Here is a 14,240-nt window from a genome sequence, read left to right on the forward strand (position 1 = left end):
CATGATAGCCTAGAGGTTGATGTCCTTCAGACGTTGGCCGGAGTACACCGTAGCCAACGCACGAGGCGGGAGCGGCCGCCTTTCGGTTGTGTACAACGACGGCGAGGGCGTCGCCGTGATGACTCTCCCAAGAGAAGCGTAGCTCCCCCCTTGCCACAGATCCAGCAGCCAGCAACCAAAGTCCCGGATGCCCTTCCTTTCCTCACCACCATGACGAGCAAGAAGGGAATTAGAAACTTGGCCCCTGACCTCTGATCAAACGAACTTTGTTGTGAGTGTTGTTGATGCAACGCCACCACCCGCCTCCGACTCCTTCCATTGGAGCTCCACAAGCTGCCACACCACCATCAACCACCACAACTCAAGCTCACCAGCAACAAAAAACCCCATGGCATCTCGCCATTCTCCACATGGGTAAAACCTAACCCTAGACCTAGGACAAGAACTATGGATTACAAAGGAGGAGGAGGCCGGCCTCCTCTCCCACCCCTACTCCGGCTAGCAAGGCCGCCGGAGTTTAGGGGAGAGGAGGCGGGGCGGCGGAGTAGACTCTCAAGGGGGAGGGAGGAAGGAGAAGGGGATAGGGGGACGAGAGCTCTCCCTAGCCACTCAAGCTTGACCATTTAAGAAGCCCAAAACAACTTACCCCTCCGTATTCATGGGTCGTTCTCGTTTTTCATGTTTTAAGCTTGATCACTATTTAACAAATAATACAATTGCTACTTGTTATAAGAAAAAACATACTATTAGAATTTTTATTCGAATACGAATTCAATGGTAACTTATAATCTGTTTTTTGTTGGTCATACTGATGGCCAAGCTTAGATATAAAAAATGGGAACAAAGGGAGTATAATATAATGCTTCAATTAATTATGTTGGACATATAGTTGAATGAAAACTTGAAGACAAGAAAACATAAACAGAAGGAAACGCAAACACGCACACATACAACTCAGCTATTCACAAAAACGTGGTCTTATATTTCATATAAATAAGTCACACATCGTCAAACATAGGGTTTGATCCCCGGATGAGCAACCACAGGTTTCTCAACTTTTTATGGTGGTTGGTTACACTTGGTACTCGGACAGGGAAGAATAACCTCATCATACATTTGGGATTAACAGGTTCAAGCATTTCACATGTTTTTTTCCACCGTTTCACATCATTGCGATGAATGCGTGCCATCGAATCATTCATAATGAGTGGGAGCAAGAACGCTGTACAAGAAAAGGCAATCTGGGCTTTCCACACTTGGCCGTAAATATTTACCATGGAACTTACCTACCCATACACTGCACACACAGAACCTGGATGCTAAAAATTAGAAACCCTCACATCGCACGGAACGCAGAAAACAGCGAGAATGAGAACAAAAAATCAGACTAATGTACTTATCATCATCTCCCTATATGGATTTTCACAAAGCCTGTGGATTTGGAACTCCTGTCGGGCTCGGGAGGTTACTCATGCTCGCGGTCCGCAGAAGCTTGCGGAATTCGGACAGGCTTATCCGCCCATCTTTGTCGATGTCGGCCTCCTCCAGTAATGGCTCGATGGATCCCTTTAAGCCGGTGTGCTGCACCTCAAAGAAAATTCAAAGTGAGAATGCTATAACACTTACAGTTTCTATCGTGCAGTTACTAGTATCTTTTGCGGTTTGTCTCGGTAAATGTATCTACACATCTAGTCCCTGGTTATCCCTGGTTATAGTAGTCGAAACATAAATGCTGAAACAGGCAACAGCGACGAACTAGTCTCGAAATCATCCAATGTGCACAAATGGACCACACCCTGATGCATGCTAATGTCGATCTCATTTTAATGACAGAAAAATCATAATTCTACATACAAACTCAAGACATTACTTCAATAACTAAATATGAAGAACCATCTTGTGAAACCAAAATACACTTTGGAACGTCTCATCCAATTAAGTCAATCGAGCTCACTATTCACAAGAAAATTTGTAAAACTGGACCATGTGAAATATGCGTGCACCGAAAAACCAACACGACATAGGAAATATAACTTACCATTCTAAGTTCATCGGGGGTGATGTATCCATCACCATCCAGATCAAATTTGCTGAAAGCAGCTTCGCAACGTAGGCCCCATCGTTCAGAGTCCAGCTCAGCCATCTGATGTATATGCAGAGTTGCTGCAACGAACTCTTTGAAGTCGACAAGACCATCTGTGTTGCTGTCGATCTACCGTATAGAATAAAGTCAGCTGCCTGCTCTGAAACAAAAGGAAGATCGAAGAGTGTCTCAAAACTTACTGCCTGAATAATCTCGAGTACACGGGGGCCCTTCAATCTCCAAGGAAGATCCTTAGCAAGGGCCTAGTGAAACATACAAAGATTATCAGCACCTCAGAGAAATCCAGTGCCAGCGCAAAATGCTTTATATATATAAATAACTCTAAATCTTACATGCCGCATTTCTTCGATACTAATTGATCCACTTTTATCAACATCAATTGCATCAAATTGGTCCTTAAGATCCGCTAGCTCTTCCTCATTGACTGTGCTTGCTAAAGCCTGAACAAGCAATTGAGCAATAATGTAAGAACAAAATACGAGTACCATAAAAATAAATAAAATTTGAGAGCACGGAAATTACCCTCAGCGCAAATTGCTTAAAGCGGCTGTACTTGACGAACTGGCGCATGTTATACAATACAGATATATCAACAGGGATCTCGGATGCATCTCCTCCTTCTCTCACCCATGGATGTGCTAATCATATCAAACATAATAAGAATTACTAAACATGGGAGATGGTGAGTATTGCACATTCTAGGTACAATTTCTTCGCAACTTGATATACTTAAAGTGTAGGCTACAGGTTAACACTCAACACTATATCTTCCTACAATCAAATAAACACCCAAAATATTATGCAACCAGGAAACAAAGGTATAACAGCACACCTCGGATGTCTTAACTCACTAAAGAATAGATAAAACTGAACAAGCCACATGCATTTTCAGTTTCATGGGACTTCTTTTTAGAGGCCTTCATTTTACTTCCTAAATCAGAATTCAATATCTGATCTAGAACATCATATTTTAAATATGCCAGAAAATGTCGTGATACAAGACAGAACTGTCCCCAGGCTTTACATATGCACAAGAATTCCTGGGGTATGCATTCTATATGTGTGTGTGTGTATTCTCACATAGAAAAACTAGAATAGGCAAAATAGCAACGCTGCGAATCATGGCTACCCTAGTAAAGTATTGACACTATATAGGAACTTACAGAGAGCTTGAGCTGCTGTCAATCTCGCTCTTGGGTTCTTCACTAGCAACTTTTTCACAAAATCTTTAGCACTTGGACTGATGCCTGGCCAAGGCCTCTTACGAAAATCAGGCTTGTTTCTTAGAACCTGGTTATAAGAAGTCAAAAGAATGCATAAGATCATGCGTACCATTTAAAAACTTGCCTCAGCTGGTGTACATGCACAGAAATACTTGACACAACAATTTTACTGGTTGAATAGAAAGAAGCTTTGTGCCATGGCATATGGTGCCAGACTTTCTAGCAAGCCATTAGGAAAGCCAGAAAGTTCATTTCGTTTTGTAAAATACCCAGAATATTGAGAGTGTTCTAGAAATAGTTATAAAATAATTTGGCTGGGAAATTATTCCAGGAGGTATGATATATTTCTATGCTTGGGTGCCTGCCTGAAACTAAGACAACATACGGTAACTCGAACATAGATAATTCTAGAATTAAATTTTCCAGTAGCTATACCATCGGCTATGCATAGGTTACCTAGAGGATTGACACCACAGGTGCCTTTATATATTAAATAGAAGTGGAGGGCATTTTTGCTACCGTGATACATTATCATGTTAATGTCCGAATGATGGTAGGTATTTTAGGATTGCATTGTGTCAACTAAACAGGCAGCTGGCAGTTAGTGCAGAAACTAGCTAAAGACTAACACGTGTTTAAGTTCAGAACTTAACAGGCTAACACTGCTACGTTACAGTGACAAGTTGAAAAAAAAAAACACTGCTTCTCCATTTCTTCAGTTCACTGAAAACACTGTGATAAAGCTTGGCCCAGTCACCAAGCTCATTTAACGTCGAAGTATAATCAATGCAACAACTATCCACTTACTTCCTTGAATATACCATCCTCTGTTTTATCCCAAAAAGGGCGCCTCCCACAGAGCAAAATGTAAGTTATAACTCCTATGCTCCAAACATCCGACTCAGGCCCCGACCGCCGTTTTAATACTTCTGGTGCAACATAATAGGCACTGCCAACTATATCACGGAACTTCTTCCCTGTAATCATGCATTTAAATGATGTATGAGATACACAAATTACCAAGTTTTATACCCTGTTCAGATTTGATGCGACAAGATACATATAACAAATATGCACATATACGACAGAGGACGTTGAAGTAGTACCCGGCTTTATGAAGTCTGATAGACCAAAATCTGTTGCCTTCAGAGGCGAGTCCTCCTTGGTTGACTTGAAAAGGAAGTTCTGGGAAGGAAAATAGGCACATTCTTACATGACCTGAGAAGTAGTGAAATATCACCAAAATGTATGCTAAGTGCCAAGACATTAAAAGTGTTCAGTTTTTTACCTCTGGCTTCATATCTCGGTGGACTAACCCACGCAGATGACACTCAGCAGCCACTTTGAGCATCTGCCGCACTACCACCGCAGCATCTTTCTCACTATAGCGGCTGTTTTTCCTGTCAAATGGAAAATGGCAATAAGAACCAGTGCTTGTTTTCACAACTAAAAGGTGATTAATGCAGACAGCAAAGCATCAAGTCTAAATTTGCAGACAAACGTCACAAAATCTAGCAACCAATGGCATCACCGCATCAGAAGAGAAAAATGACATACGGAACAACAAAAGGTGAATGTATTTGATCTTACTTTGCCAAAATCCGGTCCAATAGTTCACCACCCTCACATAGTCTGCAAGAGAAGGCAAAGAAGCAAGAGTTGGTACTTGGTACAAGAGCATATGAATAATAATTACAGAAAATGATAGTCATGTGCTAGTCCAATAGAAGTATTTTAGAAGCAAGAACCCAGAAGATCCACAAGTGTGATAGTCCAATAGATCCTGCTATACGCTATAGAAGTATATCCAGTTGACCAGAATTTTTTTTGTGGTACAATGCAAGGAAACTGTGAAGAGTTCAAAACGGACATTGTTAAGTGCTAAGAAGCCATGCGTTCAAACTTTAATTACGGTGTACACATTCAAATATTGTAAAAGATAGACAAACAATGCAGCTGGTCTAACCAGTGTTATGAAGAATAGCAACTTAACCTATATATCATTTCAAGGCAGAATTACTAGGATTTAGGACGGAATTTCAATAAGTACGAGACTGCTTACTCCATCACAATATACACATATGAATCATCCTCAAATGCATTGTAGAAATTAACAATGTTCTCGTGGCCTTTAAGGGCTTTCAGAATCTTCACTTCTCTCTTTACATCTTCCACAGCTACAGGTCGGTTCATCTGTTATAGAAGTCCACAAATATAACTGTATTAATCACATATTCTAAAGATGATAGAGGGTAGACATAGATATAAGCGCGCAAAGGTGTTGATGGCTTCACATTTTCAGAGAATAATAATAATAAAGTGGAGCTGTCATTTGAACCAAGGAACAGAGTGTTTGATGAAATCAACACCGTGTTGATTAGTACATGCATTCCAATGTGAAATCCAGCTGGGAGAAGAAAATGTCATCATCCATCTAATACATGGAAGAATACAAGGACACATTGTCCACAGGAAACGGTTGGTGAGCTTATCAGGAGCGGAAAGTTAGCTACCATAAATGAGCACCTACACGGAATCATCTGCAAAGAGTGCGAAACCTAGCCACAAGAACGTCAAAACTTCAACGAAAGTTGAAGACGACGACATGAATCACGCAAACGTGGAGCTCCACGTGAAATGCATCCCGCAGAAAACGACGCTTCAGCTGTTTTTAGCAGAAACAACAGAGTAACGTGTACACAACTCGTAGTAAGCGTTAACATCTCCCCTCTGCATTTGTGAAGACGAAGCACCTGCGCAGCAAACAGCCAAGGTAAAGCGTGTGTTTACCATTCCGGTGAGCACTTGTGCCATTTTAAGAAGTGAATGGACGTGGTGAACCACTACTCGTGTGCCAAACTGGGAAGGAACCCGCGAAGATTGCCGCACTCACTCACTCGTGTACTGGACGGGACCCCCAAAAAGGGAAAATGGACAGCGATAAATTGATAAGCTAGGGGCAGCCAGAGCGTAGGGCCTCGCCGACACCAGAACACGGCATCAGCAGCATTCAGCGATCTCACAGAGAATGTGTTGACGGTTTCGCGCGTGTGATCCGAAGTCTGAATCCGTGCAAGGGCGCCGCTGATGGACGAAGTGATTCCGGCTGGGTCCAGAGGTTAAAAACGCTGGAGAGACTATCCGAATCAGCCGCGATGACCGACTGATTTCGTCCGCATCGATTTGGGGTCGTGATTTCGTTGAAGGACAGTAGGAGGACGGGGAGCCGAGGAGGAGGTGGGAAATCCCGGGGTAGAGGGACGCGCGCGGGCGGGACGCACCTTGGCCTTGTCGATGCGCTTGACGGCGACGCGGTCCCCGGAGAGGCGCTCGGTGGCGGCGAAGGTGTATCCGAACTGGCCGTGGCCGAGGAGGCGGCCGACGTCGTACCTGGCGTCGAAGTCCCGCTCGTAGCCGAACTCCACCGCGGCGGCGCGGGCCTCCGCGCCGCCGTCCTTGTCGGCGGGCTTGCCCCGTGGGGAGCGCTTCCTGGGGCGGCGCTGGGCGGCCCCCGCGGGCGGGGAGGAGGACGCGGGGGAGGAGAGGCAGGCGCCCATGGGTGGTCGTCGGAGGGGGTTGGGGGATGGGAGCTGCGCATAGGGTGGGAGCGAGCCGCGCGCGGGCGCAGGCGAGGTATATAGGCGGAGGTGGGGTTTGGGTTGGGTGAGGGAGGAAGGTGGAGAGGAAGGTGAGAGGAGGGGAGGAAGAGGAAGGAGAGAGCGAGAGGGGAAGAAGAGGAGGAGAGGGCCGTGTCGTTGGTCGTCAGTCAAACCGTCAAAGTGCCCATTGTCAACACAGCTCCCCCTCTTTCCGACCTCTTCCTCCTCCCATCTTGTTGTCTCTATCTTGTTGATCTTTTTTTTACTATCCTTCTTTGTTTTTTCAGGTGTAATTTTCTGTATTTTGTTTTGTCGTATGTGCAAGACCAAATAACAAGGGACCAATAAAGACTAGCTCATGTGACAGGGGTGGAGGCAAAAAATTTGGTTTAGGTGTATAGAGCTAGGGGATTGGAGTTTTACTAGTTAATTATAAAATTAACTTATGATTGTGAGCTATGATTTAGTACGAATTTATATGAAACTTACATATACCTCATCTTCTCCAAAAAAAAAGGAGTACATTCGTACACCCATGTCCTCGGCTGGCTCCGCCTATGTCCCGTGGGCATATTTTAAGATAATAAATAGGAGTATGAACCCCTCACGGGATATTGAGGTTTTTATGGCCATGTTTTCTCTAAACACAAAATGCAGATTCTATGGATAAACAAACTTTTTTTACACCGTGTCCTCTCCCTCTGATAGCTCCTCCCTTGTCTCTCCTGCCCCCATGATCACACCTCACACCTAAATGTTCGTTATGAAAGGATCTAATAAATCAGAGCTTCTTTCTTCACAGATTGTCTAGGACTGGCAAAAGCGGTGGCTGCAACGGGAGCAAAAGACCTTGCAGTGCTTTTTTTGAGAGAAGACCTTGCAGTGCTTTGGGAGATACAAAGACAAGCCATGCATTTTCAGAAACTCACAAACTCTCTCTCAACGAAAACAATCCGCATCGTGCCGGAGTGGTGCAGGTGGTTGGCCCTAATGACGCCACCATTCTCGCTCTACACGCTCCCTCGTGGTGGCTCGCCTGGTGGCATTGTGTTAGCTAGCTGGTGCCGCTTTCCTTCGAGGGCGACGCTACTCGGCTTCCCTCCCTATGGTGATGGTCTTCTCCAGCGACATGGTTCATTGTCTCATGTCTACCCCTGCTCTAGCGGTCTTTGGTGGTCTATGCACATGGGTCGGGCAAAATCCTGCGCGGCGACGATAGACGCAGACAACACCGATGCACGAGGGCGTCGTTACCTCCATTGAGGTGTTGTCATGACCCTGAATAGACCCTCTCCTCGAACACCAAAGGAAACGCTAGGTCTAGGTAGCTGAGCCGGGCATCGTCGACGCCTTTCCCTTCTTGGAGGCGCTGCTCCCCCTCACCTGGTTCATTTGGTGAGGACGGATGCCTGTGTGTGATCGAGAGAGAATGTGTCCCTCCTCTTGGGATGTTGTACCATGTTGTCGTTATTTTTAATGAAATGAAACACAATTTTTTTTACCTGTTCTAAAAGAAAATTCTGAGTTCTATGGATCCCAGACCAGAACAAATTGTATAACAGTCAGTAATATATATCCGACGAGAGCGCGCAGACCTGCTTAAATTGGTGTGCACTAACAAACTGGTCAAAACCATCTATTTTGGTTTTTTTTGAATGTACCATCTGTTTTGGGTTAAGTGGGCTAAATATAGTGTTTGTGGGACGCGCAATCGACGTTTCTATTCCCCCATTCCCCCTCTCGTGAGTGAACAGTAACTTGAGAGCCTCTTCTTTTTCGCCGACTCCCCTCTCCCTCTCCTCCGGCGGCCTCGCCAGCCGGAGTGACTGGGAGAGGAGAGGCCGGCCCCCCTCTGTATATAGTAGTCTAGGAGTAGTTTATGTTCCCTTTGTGGTGTCTGGCGATATGCCGGCGAACGGAGAGCTCCCGGCGTTTCCAAGTGGCGCTCGGCCGGTGACGGAGATCTGGATGGTGGCAGCGGCGTGGTGCTGGTGGCCACTGCTCAATCTTCTCCTTTCCCCGTCCAAGAATAAGCTTGAAGAAGCTGTCAGGGCCCTAGATCTTGGATTTGGGGCCATGGTCGTCGCTATCCGCAGATCTGCGGCGGCGGCCCATGGTTGGTGCCTCCTGCTCGATGCTCGCCGTGGTGGCGAGAACGGCAGCAAGGCCCTTCCACGGATCTGTCTTCTCCTGGATCTGCGCCAGGGGAGTTTGCAAGCTTCTCGTCGGAGGACTTCCACGGCGCCACTGTCGCCGTACCTAATGGCCGAAGGGCGGCCCCTCCACCCTTGGAGGTTCACCATGGCGCCGCTGTCGCCGTACTCGTTGGCCATAGGGTGGCCCCTCCATTCTGAGGTGACGACGCTCGTTCTTCGTCCTCAGGTCTTCCTCAACCTCCAATCATCTAGACGGAGGCTCAATAACATCATCGGAGTTAGCTCCCGCCTCCATGCCCCAAGTGGTTCTGTCCCCGGTGGCATGGAGGTTGGCTCCGGCGACCTCGACGGCGGTGGATCTGGAGCTGGCCTGGATCGCGTTTCCTATTTTCAATCTAAGGTCCTTAGTGCAAAATGCTTGGGTCGATTTGTAATTTCTCTTTTCTTCAGGACCCTTTATATAATTTGTACTGCCACGGCTGATATGTCAATGAAGCTCTAGGTCCTTTGGGACCTCTCCTGTTAAAAAAAAAGATAGTGTTTGTGACCGTGAGCCGGTGAGCACGAAGGAAGTGACCCACCCACACGGTGACAGTGGAATCACACTCCGGAGCAGTAGGGCGGTGGGCCCAAATAGGCCAGGATGCCCGTTGTGTGCTCGCCTAGACCGGATCAAGTCAACAAACAGTCATGTTTACTTGTTTAGTACCAACTTTGCTTTCACATATTTTTCCACTCCATTTGCTCCCCGGCCACTTCTGTCCTCGCTGGAAAGGTTAGCACGCGCTATATGTTTAGTATAGCCTAATGGCCTCATGATCAAGTACATGAATCCTTGTTTTCTATGAAGCCCTTTTGACGTCTGATACTATACCATATAGTTTAAGATAGGGATTTTTCCAATACATATTAATTATTTTTAATATAGATGTATCCAGATACGTTGTACTTCTAGATACATCTACATTAACGACAACTAATATGAATAGGAGGAGTACCTTTTTTGTTCTCTTACTCTAAACGTTGGAGCTCCAAAAGAGATACTCCCTCTAATTTATTATACTTGTCGTGATTTTAGTTCGAGTTGAAACTAAAGCCACAACAAATTTTGTGGATCAGAGAAAATAGCTTAATTAGAGCTTTTAATTGATCTTCCCGTATTTCTCTTTACGTCTATCTTTTGCTATCTATAGAAGAACATGGTCATATCATGCGGCACATGAGCTTTTTTTGCGAAAATTCCAAATCTATTAATAATCATTAATAATAATACAAAAGTAATAAAAATACAAATAGATGCTTGACCCACCTAGCAACGACTATAGACACCAGCGACTGAGCTCCTTGTATGCATAGCGGTAGCATAAGTGTTGTAGCTTTTTTCTCCAAAAGGTAGACTAAGGGTGCATGGATGTTGTCCCATCCTTATGTTTTGTCAATCAGTCGATCTCTATACACATGCTGGATTAGCAGCGAGAAACTTCTTCGTTTTCGTTGGAAAAAGCTCCCTTTTACTTGTACTACATACGTGTGATGCCACTTTGTATTTTTCAGTTGGATTTTTGCATGTGCTTGACGGTGCCTTTTGATGCTGACCCGATGTCCTTTGTGTTTACATCTTTCACGAGTATTTATACTTGGTAAGGTAAAAAAAAAGTGCACTTGTCCCCTTTACTCACATCGACACATTTGTCATGTTTTAAATCCTAACGTATAAAGTATTTTGTATTGGTTGCGGTTGTAGGACACAACATCCACAAACTTTTCCTAGAACCATTTATAACTTTAAAATAGATTTTTGAATTTTCCTAATAAAAGGCTAGAGTAGTCTTCGCTCCAAAAGGTTGCACTTGTCTGATAGGATATTCAATCAGACACAGTAATTTGTGGTTAACTCCAAGTGCTTGGACCAAAGGAACAATGACCTTTGTAAATAGGCCTTTATAGTGTAGTTTGATTTTTTAAAGCGGTAACTAATTGTTAGTTGCTCCAACGGGGGTTTGAGACTAGTCACAATGTATAGTATCATACAGAAGTATCATGTGTATGATACTATTATATGTTACTATATTCATAATGCATGTTATCATGTATTAGTATTATAATTTTCTTATATTAATTGATTTGTAAAATCTCAATGCAAATATATTTACAAGATTTATTTAACACTAATTTTTTTAGTATTACGTGCTATGATACGGTAGCTATCTATGATACTACTATCATCTCTCTCATCTTTAATTGCACTACCACATCACATTTTTGCATGCATGGGATGCATGATACTACCTATGATACTTTCATTGTGGATAGTCTGAGAGATTTTCTCAATTGCAACTCACATACTAGTAGTAAATATCAGTTGCAACTAATGTTGCAAGCCATAATTAGCACGCATCACAACACATTCTAGCGGTAAAAGATTCAATAATTAGAATCAGCGAAACCAATTTTTAAACCACGGCCGTGTCCGATTAAGTCCGCACGAACAATTGCCTTACGTACTTGGCGTGGGACAAGAGTTAGTCCATGTCATACCACCATAGATGTCCTAACTAGGGTGGCCATTGACTATATCCGTATCTATTTTCTAAGTTTCCGTATTATCAGGTAGGAAACACGTATTTAATTTCTCCCCACAATTGGTTTATACATTCTTGTGTCAGTTGATGAACGACAGGCAGTGACAAGTGGACGTATTAAACTATTAATCATTGATGATTCTGTGTAGTCATCGCTTTCCTTGGGTTGCCAGTGACTACTTTTATTTTGTATAGTCGATTTCAGATTCTCCTTCTCTTGGTCGATCATGCAGGCAACCAACAAAATGTACCAGCAGCAGATACTGTTGGCCCGGTTGCACACCACGAAAGTTTCAACTCATGCCATATACGTACTCCCTTGTACTAAATCCGAGTTATGAAAAAGGGATCGGGGGAGTAGATGCGTAGAGAGGAAGCATTGTACAAATACGTACGTATTTACGGAGTACGTACGTAGCAGCCAGCGCGCGCAGGGTTGAACTGACCCGGCCGCTAGCAAGCTGGTTTGACCAGAGACCTGCCGGTTGATTGATTGATCGATATCGTCGCGCGTACGTGCGTGTGCGTATATAAGACGAAGCTTCTCACTCACTCCATCGATCGCTCCTTCTTAACAATACCCAGAGCTACGGGCGGAGACGGCGATGGCGACCTCGTCGACGGGGACGCGCGATCGAGTCCAACTACGCGTGGAGAAATGAGACGCGTGAATATACGATTGTATACTATAGTATACCTGATCTTCCGCGCTCGCACGTACGGTCGCCTCCGGCCGGAGACGGAGCAGGCAGGAGATCTCCGTGTCTCTCTGCGCCTCGACCGGTAGACCCTTTCTTCCACGTCCCCGTCGACGGAGACGGAGACGGGGACACTTTCTTCCGTCCCTCCCCACTCTCGGCAAGATCGAGTTTCTCGATCGAAGCATATATGAGTGGAGTATATTGGCAATTGGCGTGAGCTGAATTTCTCTTTCAGGAGAGAGAGAACTGGCGATGAATGAAGCTCGTGCTGGTCGGAGGTGGAGAAGAAGCTCGCCCACGGTCAAGCTAGGAAGTCTTGGTCCACTCGTCGTCGCGCCCAGCTCTTTCGGGACCGCCGATCGGGAGTCGGGACAGGTTGTCCCACGGGCTAGATCAAAACAGGGCCTGGGCTACCTCTGAGTTGGGCTTTTCACTTCCACTGCACCGCTATGCATAGCCCACTATCTATATATACTTGGGGGCCGGCGGGCTGAGAAGGAGCCATGGCCTGAATTTGCGGTGGTGCTGACTGCATGGAGTACTTGTTTTTCTTCAAAAAAATAATTATTATAAGGAAACTGCTGGGCGTCCCGGGGGATCTAGCCCCCGGTCCCTAGCCATCGGATCAACCATTTTAACGGTTAGATTTGCATGTAGCAAAAAAAATCTTCGGCAGCAAAAAATCACCCCCGGCAGCAAATGACTGAAGCAAAAAACAGTTCGTTCAGAAAAGAAAATAAAAAGGCTAGGCTCGTCGGAGACCTCGCCGAAGACCACGTAGCAAACATATTACGCAGATGTAGCAAAACCGCAAATAAATTGTAGCAATTTTGTTTATTCATATGCTGAAAAAAAAAGCATCACGACATTTTTTACAAGGTCATTGGCGAGGTCATTGCTATTGTATCAAAACAGACATCGCCCAATACATCACCAAAAATACTTAGTAGCAAAATATATATACTAACATAGCAAAACCATAGAACGGTTTTAGCAAGGAGGGCCGCCGTGGGCAGCAACTTGGCCCGCCGTCAGTAGCAACGAGGGCCGCCGTTGGCAGCAACCAGGCTCGCCCATGGTAGCACCGCCGGTATCTATGTCGGAGACCTATGATAGCAACACCGGCCTCCGCAGGTAGCAACAACGCACGCCTAAGGCAGCAAATTCTTGGAGAAGTTCATACGAATGTAGCAGAGCTGCAGAGGGAGGGCACAAACCGCCAGATGTGGAACCAACCCTGGGCCGGTGCGCATGTCCAGGCCACCCGTTGAGCAGGTAGGAAACGGAGCACCCGCCTGGAGAAGCCACGCCTAGGGATTGAGATGAGGCGCGGAGCCGCTCAGCCGGAGCGGGAGCAGCATCGGCCGCGGCGGATGTTGTCGCGTCAAGCAGAGGCAGGGCCTTGGTGAAGTGGAGAGCTCCGGGACGAGCAAGGAGAGGCGCGGCCGCATGCTCCATGGGCCGCGGTTTGCGCTAGCGAGGCAGGCAACGCTGCTCACAGCGGCCGGCCATCGGGCATATGGATCGCGACGCGCGGCGCGCGGCGGCTGTTGTGGGTATACTTCATGGGTGTACCATCGACAGTGCCTAGATCCGGCAAGCCCGGGTGGCCCACAGACGGTGATGAGGCATGTGGCCCATCGGGCGGCCCGAGTCTGTCGTTGATCATGAAGGAAGAAGTCCAGCCCAGGATCAGTAAGCCGGATCCGTACCGACATAGGAGTAACCCGGATCCATGGAGGCCCATGAGGGACCCGGATCCAGTACGACGTATATGGAAGGCGGATCCGTGACGTGCACGGCAAGATATTGTACCGTAGTTAGGCTATCTGTAATCCGGCTAGGACTCTCCATGTAAACCCTAGATCCGTGCGC

The 14,240-nt window shown here is 45.9% G+C and overlaps 1 protein-coding gene across 1 annotated transcript; it reads right to left on the reverse strand.

Annotated features, from left to right (window-relative positions):
• Positions 1 to 1,094: 1,094 nt before the first annotated feature.
• On the reverse strand, positions 1,095 to 6,884 carry LOC124691393 (calcium-dependent protein kinase 4-like). Its single transcript, XM_047224677.1, has 12 exons — positions 6,609 to 6,884; positions 5,390 to 5,520; positions 4,918 to 4,959; positions 4,616 to 4,727; positions 4,434 to 4,512; positions 4,135 to 4,304; positions 3,268 to 3,394; positions 2,627 to 2,742; positions 2,437 to 2,544; positions 2,284 to 2,346; positions 2,039 to 2,212; positions 1,095 to 1,581 (listed from the first exon to the last, which is right to left on the reverse strand). Exons 1-12 carry the CDS (start codon positions 6,882 to 6,884, stop codon positions 1,423 to 1,425), a joined length of 1,557 nt encoding a protein of 518 aa, XP_047080633.1. The 3' UTR covers positions 1,095 to 1,422.
• Positions 6,885 to 14,240: the final 7,356 nt, after the last annotated feature.

The sequence above is a fragment of the Lolium rigidum genome, chromosome 2, assembly GCF_022539505.1.
Source record: "Lolium rigidum isolate FL_2022 chromosome 2, APGP_CSIRO_Lrig_0.1, whole genome shotgun sequence".
Classification (NCBI taxonomy): domain Eukaryota; kingdom Viridiplantae; phylum Streptophyta; class Magnoliopsida; order Poales; family Poaceae; genus Lolium; species Lolium rigidum.